The sequence below is a fragment of the Carettochelys insculpta genome, chromosome 5 (assembly GCF_033958435.1).
Source record: "Carettochelys insculpta isolate YL-2023 chromosome 5, ASM3395843v1, whole genome shotgun sequence".
Classification (NCBI taxonomy): domain Eukaryota; kingdom Metazoa; phylum Chordata; order Testudines; family Carettochelyidae; genus Carettochelys; species Carettochelys insculpta.
In genome coordinates, this window is record NC_134141.1 from 94,605,665 (window position 1) to 94,622,241 (window position 16,577).

The 16,577-nt window shown below is 42.1% G+C and overlaps 1 protein-coding gene across 1 annotated transcript in view; it reads right to left on the minus strand.

Annotated features, from left to right (window-relative positions):
• The window catches only part of RAB3C (RAB3C, member RAS oncogene family), a 164,851-nt gene extending 161,879 nt beyond the window's left edge, over positions 1 to 2,972 (minus strand). Inside the window, exon 1 of the mRNA XM_074994280.1 lies at positions 2,742 to 2,972. Coding sequence (XP_074850381.1) covers positions 2,742 to 2,969 — 228 coding nt within the window. The 5' untranslated portion in view covers positions 2,970 to 2,972. The remainder of the gene's footprint in view (positions 1 to 2,741) is intronic.
• Between the last annotated feature and the right edge of the window lie 13,605 nt (positions 2,973 to 16,577).

Genomic DNA, 16,577 nt, shown 5'->3' on the forward strand with positions numbered 1-16,577 from the left:
GTACAATACAATGTGATGCTACATCTCTTGATACTACATACTAAGAATAGCATGGCGGTTGGTACACTTTATAAGAGGAAGTAAAATGATCCATTCATTTAAAATTTTGCTCACTAGAATAACTGAGAGATAGAGATCTTACTTACCAGGGTTTCAGGGATTCAGCAAGCATTCAGTTTTACACTAGCATACCTAAAGGCATCACAAATGATACAATGCAAAACACTAAAACAGCAGACAGTCACTAAGTCAGTTCAATTTGCAGTGACAAGGTTTTCTAAGATATGGCATTAAAAGTTTCATACATCCGAATGATGAGAGGCAGCATGGTCTTGTGGAGAAAGCCCTAGAGCAGGCATCAGAAGAGCTAATTTAAATGGCTCTGCCAACGCTACTGTGTGACCTTCAGCATGCCATCTCCCATCTGTTTCCTCCTCCACCCTTTGTGCGGCTTGTCCGTTTAGATTACAGCCTTTTGGAGCTGGGGCTGTCTCTCACACACCGTACGTTCACAGAGCGCTTAGCACAATGGAAGCCCTGTCGCAGTACAGTGGCCTTCAGAGGATACAGTAATGCAAACCACCACAACAATGGAGGTGCCTGTTTTGATACATCAGAAGGCTTATTCTAGGTGGCTAGGTTGCAACTCCAAAAGCCAGCCTCTGTATGTCACTTTGTAGCTCATTTAGATTAATAGACTCCTATAACTCAATTACATAGTCATAGTTTACACTGAAGAAGTATGATAAGAAATATGATAGAGTCAAATTACACACACGTAAATGAATGCTGCTGCTTTTGCTAGGAGACACATTATCAATTAATTCTATTGTAGAAGCCACTTTGTGATTTGAAATAAATGAAGGAGAACTGTATAATGACAATCATGGAAATGCAATTATACTGCTCCAGTATCAGAAAATAATGAGATGGTGTTGACACGAATTACCATATAATCAACTTAGTTTCCAAAGGTGTTGCTGTGAGCTTGCCATGTCATATCTGTGAAAGAGCATGCACTGTGAGCAATTAACTAATGTCAGCATTGTATGTTACACTCATATTAAGGATATGACCTAAATTGATAAAAGTAAAGAAATTAAGAGACAAAGATGATGGGGTCCTGTCTTAGGCCGACCACAGGACAATGCACATCTACCCAAGGAAATTCATCATCTCAGAAAACCTATTAAGATAATTTTTCTGCCATGATGTCAAAAACATGTTAGCTAGTCAAGTCATAACTAAGTCTGGGGCACTACAGGGAAAACAATGGTCAGCTCACATCATTTGAAACATGACTTGTTCTTGTCCATACTAAGGGTGAAATCAACTTTAACATCATGTTAGTTAATGTTAGCTAACACAGTTTTTTGGTTGGATTTTTTGTTTTGTTTTGTTTTTTGTATTGACCAGACTCAATGCTCCTCTCAGTGGCAGATGACTTGTTAGGGAGGGTTTACAGAGGAGACCAGTGGGGCAAGGTTTTTAACTCCTCAGATCCAAAGGAACTACCTGGAAAGAAAGCATTAATGTTAAGAGGATGTCCAGCCCTTTTCCCCAAGCCTTGGCAATATGGGTTCTCTAGGAGCTCTGCTAACATTCTCTCTTCTGTTTGGGCAATACCAATCTCTGCAAAAGGGGTTGGAGCAGGATTTAATGTTATTATGAGCACCAGCATCCTTGGGGGTCTGAGGGAAGACACAGACAGCACATACCCCGGGCCTCAGGCTCCCCTCTTTCTGACATGCTTCCATTTCTCCCATTCCTGAGCTGCACAGCCCTGTCTAAAGCGTGGTTCCTGCACGCTCCCAGGCAGCAGGACTGCCAAATGCTCTCTTCTGTTTTTCCACACATTTGCTCCTTTCCAGCCATGTAAGAGGAAGGAACAGTCTCTCCATGAACCCTGTACTGTAGCTCCTGAATTCAGAATTTCCTTCTATTTGTGGGAAGAAGATAGACCTTTACTGGTATTTCAGGATCTTAGATAGCCCATTTATACATCTATGAATGTACGCCAAAATACCAAATCTATACCATGAATGCCTCCTTTTGTATTTCTCAGAGGATCCAGTACAGGTTGAACCTCTCTAATCTGGCACCCCCTGGACTTGACTGGTGCAGAACGAGAGAATTTGCCACATGATGGCAGGTCAATATTGTCTAGCAGCATTACCAACACTTCCACTGCTTACCGGACTCTTAAAAGACATGTAGGGGTAAATTACAGCTAAATAACAGCACAGAACACAGACAGCCAGAACTGGTGGCTGTAAATAAACTTTATGGGACCACAGGAAACTTGGCCACACCCATGTTGAATGGTTATCTGGCTAACCAAAATCATGCTGGATTGCTGAGGTTGCTGGCGGAGAGAGTGCTGGACTAGACAGGTTCATCCTGTACAGAATGTGAATTCTGCAGCATGTGAGCTAAATAAATAAATAAATAAAAAGTGTACACGTTTTAATATATTAGACAATTGGATCATGCGGAAAAGAACTCTCAGGCCAGATTTATAAAGCTATGAGTCTAGGTTCTAGGGGGAGTTAGCCTTCATAAATCTGGCTCCGAGTGCTTCTCAGTACTGTGCCATATTTATTAATATTACTATAAACAGTACTGGAAATAATCTACATCAGAGACCATGGAAAGAAGCATACCCCGATGTAGAACAATAGCTGCATACTGTGTTGTGATCACACACAACATTCAGAGGACATGTGTGCTTTTCAACTTACCCAAATCTGTAGCTTAATCCTTTTTTCATTTTTGAAAACCGTTTTGACTTTGAAATCTATCCCGACTGTGCTTACGAATGCAGATGTGAAGGAATCATCAGCATAACGGAACAAAAAGGAGGTTTTCCCGACACTGCTGTTGCCAATGATGAGCAATTTGAACATGTAATCAAAGTTCTGGTCAGACGTGTCTTTCTGGCCATACCTAGAATCTTGAGCAGATGCCATCTGTAAATCAAAATGAAATGGTGTTTTTATGGTCTGTTTTACCATATAAATCAGAGCTGGCTATATTTTATTGGACTTCTCAGCAGCAGATATGAATAAATTTAAGGACAAGTTCACAGAGAACCTAAGTCTTTCTTATGATGCTGGTATCCATGGTAATAACTCACAGTCAAAAAAAAAAAAAACCCTTACAGTATCAGAGAAATGGTACAACAGGGCTGAATATAATGGCTGATCAGTATAAACAACAACAACCACAACCACCACCACCAAAAGGACCAGGTCAATTTCTGACTATAGCCCACAAAAAAAAGAAAAGAAAAGAAAAGAAAAGAAAATGAATCTACATTCACATAATGTTAAGAATCTGACAGCACACTACTATAAAATACATAAATTAATTCAGGAAAAAAAGTACTACAAGTTACTATATATAAGAGGAGAAAATAAGGAAGGAATGTATTGTATAACTGTGCAGCATAGACCACAGAGGTATATGCTCTAACATTCCAACCCTTGCCTTTGTCATCTTGTGCCATAATCTTAATCTATTTTAGACCCAAAAAAACAGCAGGACCCTTTTAATGTGGAAAGATCATAGTCTATCATAATAGCTAAAGTCTTACCCAAAGCCTTTTGCCACTAATCTTTTCATCATTGCCATGTATCTCACCCACTAGGTAAAGACAATTTGTAAAAATATATTTCTTTTGTTCCCTTTTAGACTCTTCTACATGCAGCAAGAGAATTTTGGGCACAATGTTAACGTAGTACAATGTTCACGCAGTACAATATTACAGGTGGTGTGGGCCTATATTTTCAAAGAGGGGTCCCTAAAATTAGGCTCCTAAACCCACATTCAGATAACTAAATAAATGGCAGCTACAGATAATGAGCACCTCTGAAAATCAGACTTTTATTTTTGAGCCTAATTATAGATTTAGAAACCTACCTGTAGGCACCCAAGCTTGAAAAATTTGGCCTACGTGGCCATTCAGAGACTCAAAATCTTAAATCTTTGGTTAAGAATGTGAATGATTTATTTACACATGCAAAACCAGCTACACAGTCCATTGCATTGCCAGCAAAAAGTCTAAACTAAATTGTGTATTTGCAGCACATTTATAAAACATTACAGCATTTTAGAGTAATAGTTCAGTACTCTACAGTTTATAGTAGTGCTACTGTAGTGTTCTGGAAATTTTCTATACAATAAATTCAGCAAATGGTAATTCTTTCAACAGAGGAATCAAAATATATCTCAGATGCCACTGTCCTGGCCTTCAAAGAGACACGGTTGGGCTTTTTGACTTCCAAACTTCTCGTTTGAAAAGTTGTTTTTAATCTACAGGTTTGACTGCGACAGGATTGCTAATTGCTGCAGAACAGACTTTCAATCATCATTACTGTGATGCCTCGCATCTAACTCCCACAGACACCTCTCTGCCCACATGATAGAACACAAGTGACGTACAGTGTCACATGTTTGCAAGTGGGCCATGTAAGACTTCACTTGTCACTGAAGCAACCAAACAAAGAAAAATCCTCCTCTTACTGAAGGTATCAACATGAATGTGCATTTGCACCAGTGCCCTCTACTGGACAGAATCAGAGTTTCTGAAAAGCTTGTAATTGTGTTCCCGCCCCCACCTTTATTGGCTGGCCTAAAGAGAGGATATATAAAACCTACCACAGCTCATGGTGAGTCTCCTTTCTCTCAATCTCAGGGGGGGTTTGGAGAAGAAGTCTTGAGCTGCGCTTCCTCTGACACTTATGTAGAAAGAGCCCATGGCACTGTCACCTCTCACAATTTCATTGGAAATGAGACATTTTCCTTAGGGCCCCAAGTCCTGGCATTAGGTGATTACATGAGAATTTAATTTTAATTTATAAAAAGGTACATATCTGGAAAACATGTGGACAGAGTATACTGAGGCTCTAATACCAGAAGGCCAAAAAATACATTACTGTACATTTTGTACTATTTACAGAGCTTAAATTTAACCAAAGCTGTCTGGAGGGAAGCACTAGGAAATATTTTCAAATTCCTTGGAGTTTTCATAGCATATTGGAGGTGAGGAGTCCTGTGGAAAATACTCTACGAAAATTTAAGCCCTGATTGCCTATAATCTGGTTTTAAGCCAACCACATTATTCTGAGGGCCTGGCATGACTTTTGAATGTTTATTTGGCCACACAAATGACAGTGTACCTATACTGTGGTTTCACACAGGAAGGACACTCGGCAAACCTTGATGCTGAGTGTATATGGCAAATTTCAAAGAAGCATAGGACAGACTGTGCAAACTTGTGTGCTTATATTTATGTAACTGAATCCTTACATAGACACTTCTGTAGGGTGGTTGGATCCATGACCTTGCCTAAAGATTCAGAGCTCTCTGTTGACCCAACCTATTGGGAGTCAAAAGCCTGCACAAAGCATCTGAGAAAATTCTGCTGACTTGCACTGAAAAGTATGCCTTAACTACTTCACCAGGGTGTTAAAGAGGCAACTCAGGCAGGTATTTTGGGACCTCCTGGAGGATCAACTACTAATCAGGCTTTGGGACAAAACTGAACATGAATTTCAGCATAAGTTTTTCACTAATGACAAACTCCGGCAAAGGGACCTTATTTAGCATGTGCAGATCTGCAGCATGGTGGAAACGCTGCTGGCTCACAGGTACCTAAGTGTCTTATTTTCAGAACAGCTTAGTACCCATATTAACCAAGGTTCTTGACTAAATATGAACGTCAGCATCTAACTTTAGGCATGTAAGTTTGAAAATACTGGTTTTATTACTCATAAAACTTATTTTGCAGGTGTGTCATCACTAGGTGACATTTAATAAAGTTAAAACAAAAAGCAGTAATTGTTCCTAACAGCACATATCAATAACCTTTCATCTTTCTGATTTCATTAATAAATACAAACAAAACCTTTTTACTTTCATGCTTCCCCCAGTGTTAAATGACGAGATTTCTTAGTATATAAATGCAAAAAAAAAAGAGTAAATATTTTTATTTGATTATGTCTTTCTGCTTATTTGTAGCTTTTAGCCAGATGTTTTTTTTTAAACTATCAAGCTATTACCATTGAAAAAAACTGACAAGGACACTATAGCCTGTAATATGTCAAATTTGATCTGTATGATCTCAATTTACCATGTATACATTCTGTTCTGTTCCACACAAAATTAAGAAAACTACGTCTGGTGCCATCTATTGCTGGAATACCAACTGGAATAAACCTGAACCCAATGGTCACTAATTCTAGATCCTTAGCTAGAGCGAGACAGTGAGAGAAGAGGAATTTTCTTTCTTGATTTTGTCCCCTGAGAGTTGTCATCCTCACCCTCACTTAAAGGTATGCAGAATCAATGGGTGTTGAGCTGTTCAGCAGTAGAGCTGAAGATTAGGGAACAATCCAAGATGAAGTCAGTTCAACACTCCAAAAGTCAGAGTCCATTATTCACACCACCGATCTGCATTGCTGTGACAAGTCCCATAAATGGCTTCCTGGCATATATACAGGGTGTGCTAGCAGGTCAGAGAATGAATCACAAAGGGCTGCTGCTCAAGCTCCTTTGCATGGGACTTCCTGAAGAACTCAAGTCTCTCCATTCTTCTTGGTGGCAGTCACACCTGGGCCCCTTATGGCAACAAGAAGGGTGAGCTCCCATTAAACCTGCCAGACCCCAGTTCTCAGCCCATGAGTTCTTACAGCAGCTGAGCCACAGACTTCCTGGAGGAGTCATATTCCATTAGAAAATCAGAAGCTTGGAACATAGGTACTGTACATCACAAAAAGCACTGGGCAAGCTGGACATACCTGTAATAGAACTGCACCCTCTTTTTATTTCTGGAGACTATCAATGTGCACACTTATTCATGCTGTGACTGTGGAAGGCAAAATTTTAAATGATTAATTTCCTACATCTGAGATGGGCCTGTTTGTGGGAAGGACTGCCCACCACTGATCTAAACTGATCAGCTCCATAAGTGTATACTACAGATCACAGAACTTCGAAAAAATTATTTCTTTTGAACTCCAGCCGCTCCCCTTTAAAAAAAAAATCCAGGCTTGAATTAAAAGTGACCACCACGAGCTTTGACAAAACGTTTATTGTTTAAATAGCCTCACTATAAAAGAAACATTAGACCTTATTTTCAGGGTGATCTTGTCTAGCTTCATCTACTGTGCCGTAAACTGTATTAGTTTGTACCTTTCCTGCCAGACTGAAAAGCCCATTTCAACGAGTTATGTCCAGTTAGTACTTACAGACTGTGATCAAGCCACTCTTGAGCCTTCTCATTCTTACGCTAAACAGATTGAGCTGAAACCTCTCCAATTTCTCACCAACGTTCTTTAATTGTGGACAAAAGACCTCAACATGGTATTCTAGGGGGTGATAGCACCAGTACCAAATCAGGTAAAATAATCTGTTTATTCCTACTCAAGATGTCCCTATTTATGGATCCAAAATTGCATTAACCTTTTTGGCCACATCATCATATTGGGAGCTCATGTTCAGCTGATTGTCTTCCACAACCCCCATATCTTTTTCAGTCACTGCTTCCCAGAATGGAGCGCCCCATTCTGTAAGTATAGTTTATATTGTTTGTGCCTAGATTCACACATTTACATTTTGGCTGTATTATAAAAGCATAGTTTGCAGGTGCCCAGCTCCCCAAGCAATCCAGACCATGCTGCACAAATGAGCTGTGCTCTTCCTTATTACCACTTCCCAAATATTTGTCATCAGCAAACTTTAGCAAAGACAATTTTATATACTTCTGCAGGTCATTAATAAAAATGGTAAATAATGTAGGGCCAAGAACTGAACCCAGAATGAGGGTGGTTGAAGAGGTACAAGTTAATTTGCAACACTCATCATGCTGAGGTGACACTTAGTCATGTTCCTTTGTTTGGCCTTACAGGACCCTAGTGCTATACAGAATTGGTATTTGTGCAGCAGTGTTCTCATTAAGGGAGGACTGAGTTCCCTGAACTCTTTGTGAGCCTTATCTCTTCATCGTGCCTCTACACATCACTCTGTACTTGTGCCATATAAAATAAGCTGAAAAAGGTAAGATTCCTGAGGAGCCTGGGCATGCCTGTATGTACATGCTCATTTTGTCATATATTTTGCAAATATTTTGTTAACAAATTATAAATAACAACAAAAATAGCTTCTTAAGAGAAACACAAAGTCTACAAAGTCAAACTTGTGTGTAGGAAAAGTCCCATTTCTCCCCCTTGCAAGGACAGGCATTGGTTGGTTTCTTCAGCTAGAATGATTTATAGAATGCTTCACAGAACAACATTGCTTTTCTATGTATAATGACACTCTCTGATTCAAGAATTTCTACTACTATTTACTACAAAGAAACAGCCTCCCACTCACCCCACTGATGGGATAATTCCTCACACCTGAAGGCATGCTGTGGTTCCTTAACTTTTTCTGTTACTAGTCAGGCATACTTGTAGTTGGAACAATGGTAATTAAGTTTCTGCAACGAGAAACAGGCCAAATTCAGAACTGACTTACAGTTTGGGCAGTCCCACAGATGCCAATGGGATTGTATGGAATGTAAATCACTGTTCAATTTGGCCTTGATGTGCAAGCTCCATCTTTGTTCTAAAATGGCTAAATTATGACCAGGTGTCTCATACACAAGAACCCTTCACGCAAATGGAAAGACACCGTTGTGTTTAAAGCAGACTTGGAAATCAGGATTCCAGGTTCTATTTCTCACTCTCCCACAAGCTGCCTATGTGACTGTAACCTCTGTGGCTTGTCTTCTCCGGGGATCAAATGGAGATAACAGTACTTTACAATATCAGCAGATGCTTACCTGCCTCTAAGGGGGTCTACAGTTTCATTCATTAATGTAGGTACAACACCATAACTGTTACACATAAAAGGTGCTATATGTTTTCTCCAGCAAAGTAGCCAAGCTTTTAAGTTATCTGCCTCTGTTTTCTCTTCCTGTAACCATGACATGGGGGCAGCTTAACATTGTTTGTAAGTAACTCCACTAATATTATTTGAGACAGACATATTCCGAGAAGCAGTCTAGTCCACAGCACGGAAATAAATGTCTGCAACCTCAGCAACAATCCGACCCTTGCAACCAAACATTCTGTGTACAATTCATGAACATACTCTAAGCCAAACAGTCAGGAGCCCACAATGTCATTTAAAATATGTGGAAATTTTCACATGCAGTCTCCAGGAACAACAGTTTGCAATATTGTTAATAGAAAGTTTTGGCTGCATACTCAGAGACATGAGGCCATGTTAACAGCTGTACTTTTATAGCTTTTATTTGGCTTTATTCTTCACAGTTTTGTAAGAGCCTCAAAAGAGCTAGGAAATGGCATTTCCTTTTCCCTTCTGTTGTTGTTCATCTCCATTTTGTTTTGATGTATTTCTAACACGGTAGAAACCAGCACAGCCTTTGTTTAGTGTTGCATGAGCACAGCCATCACTGGTGACAGGAGGATATGAAAAGCTCTGAGGAAAATACGCTTATTTCCTTTCTTGGTAGAGAGAAGTTCACACACTGCGTTTTACTGACTCCCTTTATAACACTGCTTCACTCCACAGGTCAGCCAGCCTCAATAGGTCCATTGTTCTGATCTGATGCCCTGCCAAGTTCATGGTAGGGTCTCAGCAGATCTGGCATTCTCTGCTAAGCAAACTGCCATCTTCTGATCTCCCACGTGCTGAAGCCTCCTGAGGTCAGGTATGCCCCAGAATGCATTGCATGTTTCTAATTCCAGCAGGCTACAGGATCATGTAAAACCTGAATGCAGCCAGCGAAAGGGAAAATTGTCTAAACCGGTGAGACCTTTCAGTTGAACATCCAGGATATCAGGAAAACTAATGAGAAGTATTGAGCGATACTAAAAGAAAATGCCTACCAATTCAAAACTGTTCTACAGAAAGCATACAGGTGAATCTGTTATGATATTTTAAGAACTGTTAGTGTTTCTATTTCTTCCAAATCAGTTTACTCATCACCGCTGTACTCCCTTCCAAAGTCTTGTATTGCAGCCAATATGATTTTAATCTGGCAAAACTACTTTTCAAGCCTGTAATGACACTCCTTAGTTAGCTGTAAAAGTCAGTATTGAACAATATATGTTATTCACTGTCTACAGCCCAGGGCTGCATACTTACAGCCACCTCAAATGCCAGCCACGTTACTTGTATGTGGCCAGTGAACAGAAATCAGCACTACTGCTTCCAAAAACACAATCTTCAACCTAGCTGTTAATAATATTAAGACATCTATCTTCCTTTTAAACTTGTGAGGAGACTGGTAATAAACAAATCGTCATAACATCCTGGCTACATCTGGTTCCATCCAGCAGAGGGCAGTGATAATCATGCACATGAGTAGCAAGCATACAGTTACACCTACCCATTGACAGTCCTTCCTCTTCATGTATCATAGGGGATCATTGACCCAAAGACGAATAGGCTGTGTGTGGGATATAAACAAAAATTTTGGGCATGCAAAAAAGATCAGTACCACTTTACCACGGCACCCATTTTCTCATCTTCTATTATATTCTGAGATTATATTTTGAAACTATTACTTGATTTGTAAAGGAAACACTAGTTCTTATGGTGACCTGGCTTTCTTCTTAATCAATAGAAACAACTCATCATTCTTCCTGTTTCTTTGCAGTTCAGAGAGATTTTAGCAACAGAGAATACACATTTACTCTGTAACAGGCTACACTATAAAGCAGTGGAAATTAAGGATAGAGATGTCTTGTGCATTAGATGGGAAAGGAGGTAACCAAAAGACTTCCTTTGCAGATAAGGTAAGTAAATCAGGCAATTAGTTTCGTCAATCCAAAACCTCATTTGGACAAGGTCTGTGAACTGTACTAAATTAGAGCGAGAAAAAGGAATGTCTCTCTAGCAAAAACCCACAGCAGAACTGTATTTTGCTTGAAGATCTAATAAGAATAATTTTTAGACATGTTGGGTGGTGGAAGGAATCATTTGAATTGCAGCCTCTTAATGGAAATGACAACTAATCTGAATTAATCTGCCTGATTGCATTTTCATATCTTGGAGAAACCCAGATGCTGTGCAATTACAGTTTTGGATGAGACATGCTGAAACATACATTATTTGTCCTTTCACCAACCTTTCAGAAAAAAATACTCTCTTGTTTATAGCTTTTCTGTCACTTTCCTACAAAGACACTGTTTCCTACAGATTTTTCTAACAATGGACAATTATACTTGCAGTAACAATCTCATATTTGCCTGTTCATAAAAATCAAGATGTGATTTTAAAATGACTAATATATTTTTACAAATTTTGGATTTTGCTTTCTTTACAAATGTCTCTAGTTGTGTACAAACATTTTGCTTCTATACTACTTAGCAAGACTTTGCCCAATAAATTCAACACACGTGAAACACAGCTAAACCTAACATTCACTTTTCTCCACCCACAAGCAAACTCTTCTATTTTTGCTGTTATTATACAAAGCTATTTTTCTCCAGAAGGATTTAATTCAAAATATTATTCTAATATTTAAATAAATATAAGTGTCAGAACAAAGAAAAAATATTCCCTGCATATTCATAACATGCACTAACCATGGAAAACTGCATATTTTTTAATAGCATCTAAACGAACTCTGCTCTCTAGCGAGAAAACTGATAGAAATGCTTACGGCAGATTGGCTTATTTCTAATGTTCCTCTTTCGTGAAAGATGTCAGTAGGTGTCATATAAGCAACTGATCTGAAAAATGGTTTGTGGGTTTATTATTCACTTTTCAAAATCAGTTAAATCCAGCTTCAACTGTGGAATTCAGAATAGTGTCACTCAAGATTATAGAGGTCTTTTTGTACCTTTATATTATAGGAGACACACATTTCACCCCTTCTGGCTGAAGTTCTATTGCTGTTACAATAGCTACATAAGATAAGCAACAATACCATAAAGAGAAAGAAAACATATGCTGTCATGGCTGCACTTCAAAACTTAACTCACAGCTTAACTATAAAGAGGCTACTTAAATTACATAACCTTAATATGACTGATTGCTATTAACATAAACATGATTGATTTTCCATTAAAAATCCTGTGTTCACACGTACACTCTGGAGTTCTGGTCCATGACTTGAGTTCTTATGTGCTACGGAAATACCAATAAAAAGTAATGTAAATGTTTCTGGAAACAAAAACACACCTACCTGGAGCCTATCAAACCAACAGTGCCTGATAATATCTGACTATCAGTCTGTTTCTCCTGTGTAAAGAGTTAGATTTTCTCCTACACACAAACAATTCAGAAAGGGCTATCCTATTCTGAGCTCAAATTCTATCCACAATTCTATCCTTGGAAACATCTAGACAACTGCCCTTTTAACAAACAGCCTTTTCTAGTTAACTTGCTTTGCAAGCAGATAAGAACTCACTGCACATCACCTGCCCCCAAAATAACCCTTACAATTATTTCACTTATAGGGGAGCTCAGATTCGTTCACAAAGGAGTTTAAGAGATGAAGAGACTGGAGGGCTTCCTAAAGCAGCACCCTCATAACGCTTGAACTGGGACACACCACCGCCAGGCGAGGCGGACGGGGAAGGGAGCCCCGAGAGGCTCTGAGTAGCGAGGGCTTTCGCGTGTGACTGGCACAAAGGGACCCCGATGCCCCGGGGGCCGGCACGAGCTCAGTGCCCGCTCGGCCAGCAGCAGCGCGGCAGGGGAGGGAAGGGCGCTGCCCAGCAGCAGGCTGCGGACAGGGGGTGCGTCGGGCGCCCTGGAAACGGGACTGATTTGCAGCCGCGGATCGCCCCTAACGAGTGCCCCGGACCCGAGCGAGGGCCCCGCACGGGGCCGGCCGCGGGGAGCCGCCCGAGGCGGCGCTGGGTTGTGCCTCTCGCCCGGCCGGAGCGCGGTAGCCGCTCTGCGCAGCGGCGCCAGGGAAGCGGAGGCTGCCGCAGTTGCAGGGCTGCAGCCGGCCCCCGCGAGCCCCGGGCGGCTGCTCCCTCGCCGCGTACCTGCATGGGCGCCTCGTGCCTCATCCTCGGCCGCGCGTCCTCCGCAGCCTCCCGCGCCGGGTGGCTCCAGCCCAGCGAGCAGCGAGTGAGGCCCCAGCCCGCCCCGCGCGCTGCCCGGTGTTCGCTAACAAGCTAGCGGCGGGATCAGCACCGGAGCTGTCCCTACGGCCGCTCCCACGGATGGCCCGGCGCCCGCTGCCCGCGCGCCCCTGGGATTTGTAGTCCGCGCGGCTCCCTCAGCAGCAGCCACCCAGGGCGACCCGGAGATGGCAAAACTATAACTCCCACAAAGCTCCGCGCGGGCCCCGCCTCCCTCGCCGCGCCCCCCCGGCTCCGCCTACCGCCTCCTCCGCCTGCCCCGCGTGCCGCGGCGCTGGGGAAGCCAGCCGGAGCGAGTGCCGCGCCAGGGCACAGAGGCGGTGGGCTACGCGCCCAGCCCGAGGGAGCGCTGCAAAGTCACCACCCAGCTGGATGTTGGCAGTGGCCCAGGGGGAGCAGTAGCCCCCTTGCCCTGCAGGGCCGGGGAGTTAGCGCTGCACGTGACACTTTGGTCTTCTTCCTCCTCCTCCCCCACTGCCCCCCCATCTTAACCATCGCTTCAAAAACCACCAGGGGTCCCCTGGCACCTTATAGAGGAAGAGATTTATTTGGGCATAAGCTGCCCAGGGTAAAAATCGCTTCTTCAGAGGCCCCCCTTCAACTTTTGCACCTGCCAAAGTGGTTTTCAACCCCGAAGGATTAGCCCCGAATAAAGCTGTTAGTCTATAAAGTGCCACGACTCCTCATTGTGTTTGCAAATGTAGAGTAAAGCGGCGACTTCTGAGACTCATCTCCCTACAAGACAGGGTGTAAGCAGATCAGCCTGGAGTGTTTATATCTTGTTCCCAGGGTGACCGCATTCAGGTCTGCCCCTCCCCCCCCACCGTCCTAGCCCCTCGCTTTTTAAGCAAAGCTCAGTTATTGGGATGGATTCTTTTGCAAGACAACAGAGGGGCACACTGGGTAAGGGGAAGCTGAATTGATTGGGAGGGGCTGCCCTCTGCCTTACCTTTCCATACAGCTCCATTGGCACCACTAGGAGAAGGTGGCTCCCAAGCCCAGCCGGAAAGGGATACGGTGTAGAATGGGCAGGGAGTGGGACAGGTGTGACTCGGTGGAGAGAAAGTGCTGGCTGGAGCGAGGCTGAGGTCAACGTTAGGGGGATGGATGACTTTTCATCCAGGCAGGCAGCACTAATCAAATGACGGAAGTGGCACTGGCAGCAGCAGCAGGAGCAGCAGCAGCAAGCATCTTCTAGGAAGCTCAGTAGCAAAATTAGCATTATTCCAACCTCTTGGGTCCACCCTCCAGACACCTCTTCCATTCATTAACTCAGAGCCACCAACCAGCATAGCAAAGGAAAGGCCACAGGGCTATTTACACAATGCAAGTTACATAAAATGCAGGCATTAATCACCATAACAAAATACAGCCATCGGATCAGTGAAATAATTATATCCTATCCTCGCTCTCTGCCTCTGCAAAACGGGTCCCTGCAGACATTTTCCAGTGCTTCTACCACCCTAATAGATGAATATCTCAAGTGTTGGTGTTGGTGGGCTGAATCTGAAAAAGGAGAACACTATTTCCTTATCCTTCCCCTTCGCTTGATACAAATTGTAACTAATTTCTTTAATTAACAAGGTGCTTTTTGTAATGTCTAGCTTTTGGGATCATGCCTCCTCAATTTTACCATTGTGTTAGTGTTTGCTAGTTTGTTTTTCCATAAGCAACTGCATTTATGTTTTGTAAGTCATCAGAGAGATAGCTAAACAACAATTCAATACAGATTTTCTTCCCTCTTCCGCTTTTTTTCAAGTGCTTTATATATTGAGCTCTGCCATATTTCTCTTCTGTTATTCTTTTAGGGAAGTTAGATGGTTGTTGTCAGCCAACTCTTAAACAATAAAATGAGTCTTGTGGCTTATGAGTATCATTTTACTGTTTGTACATACGAGTCTTGCAGTCCTGGGAAGGTGTGTGCACATATGAGCTAACAGGCCCTGAGTTAGGAAGGTAGCTAGAAACACAACTTGAAGCACTCCCAAAACCACAAATACTTCAGTGGGGCTACTCTCTTTTTGAGCATTTGTCTATATCTACTGCAAGATTGGTGCTCTAGCAGTTGATCTTCCAGTATTTAATTTTACATGTCTGGTGAAAACATGGCAAAATCAACCTCTCTGGGCTTGGCCATCGACGTGTGAGTACAGGATGTTGATGTGAGACTATAGAGCTTAGGGAAGTAAGTTGATTTTGATACGACAATTCTAGCTATGCAAATGCCATAGCTAGAACTGCGTATATGAAATTGATTTATTTCCCTAATATAGACTTACCTTGAATCAGGACCTTAATCTGGCAAATTGATATAAATACTTTAAATGCCCTGGAATCACTGTTGGAACCCTCTTGCCTAGTACAAGAAAATTTTTAGAAACCTGTAGGACCTTGAGTGGAATTTAACATTAAAGGGCTGATATTATACCTCATGAGACAGTATAGCCATTGACTAGGGTTCTTTTCCCAACACTGATTTGCTGGGGCAATTCCTTTCACCTCTGTGCTTCCCACCCCAGTCCCTTTACTCTCTTGCCAGCTTTAAGCTATTTGGGATCGGGCCCATTTCTTACTATGTCTTTGTGCAATGGGCTGACTCCAGCTGGAGCTTATGGTACTACAGTAGACAAATAATAACCCTGCAATCTTCCCTAGATTTTCCACCAGTTGTCTTTCTTTGCTCATTTCCTTTCCAGAGAATCCATTGCTTTAACCTCTTCCCTTTCACATTGTAAAATTGGCATGTGCATATATACACACATAAGCATGCAGAGTAAACGAGAGAGAATATAACAGACAGCTATAAGCATCAGAGGGTTAGCCACGTTAGTCTGTATCCACAAAAATGAGAAGTCCTGTGGCACCTTATAGACTAAACAGCATTTCCCAAAGTGTGGTCCATGGCGCAGTACCAATCCTTGGAAACAAAATACCGGTACTTAGAAAATATACAAATTATTGCTATGTACTATTATTACTGTGAATAAATAATAAACAGTGAGGCTGTGGCTACCTAACCCCGGCCTTTCGGAAGGGGCATGCTAATGAGCCACTTTGGCAGATGCTAATGAGGTGCTTCCATGAATATGCAGTGCCTCATTAGCATAACAGCAGCCGCACGCATTTCAAAAGTGCCACTTTCAAAAGCACGCTGCCCGTGTAGATGGGCTTTTTGAAAGGACCCCTGGACTTTGAAAGCCCCTTCTTCCTATTTGGTTTTGGGAAGAAGGGGCTTTTGAAGCCTGGGGGTCCTTTCAAAAGGCCCCTGTCTACACGGGCGGTGTGTGTTTTGAAATTGATAATTTTGAAACACTCATGACTGCCATCATGCTAATGAAGCACTGCATATTCATGGGAGCACCTCATCAGCATCTGCCGAAGTGGCTCATTAGCATGCCCCTTCCCAAAGGCAGGGGCTAGTGTAGCCACGGACCGAAAATTTGTTCAGTTTTCATTCTTTTT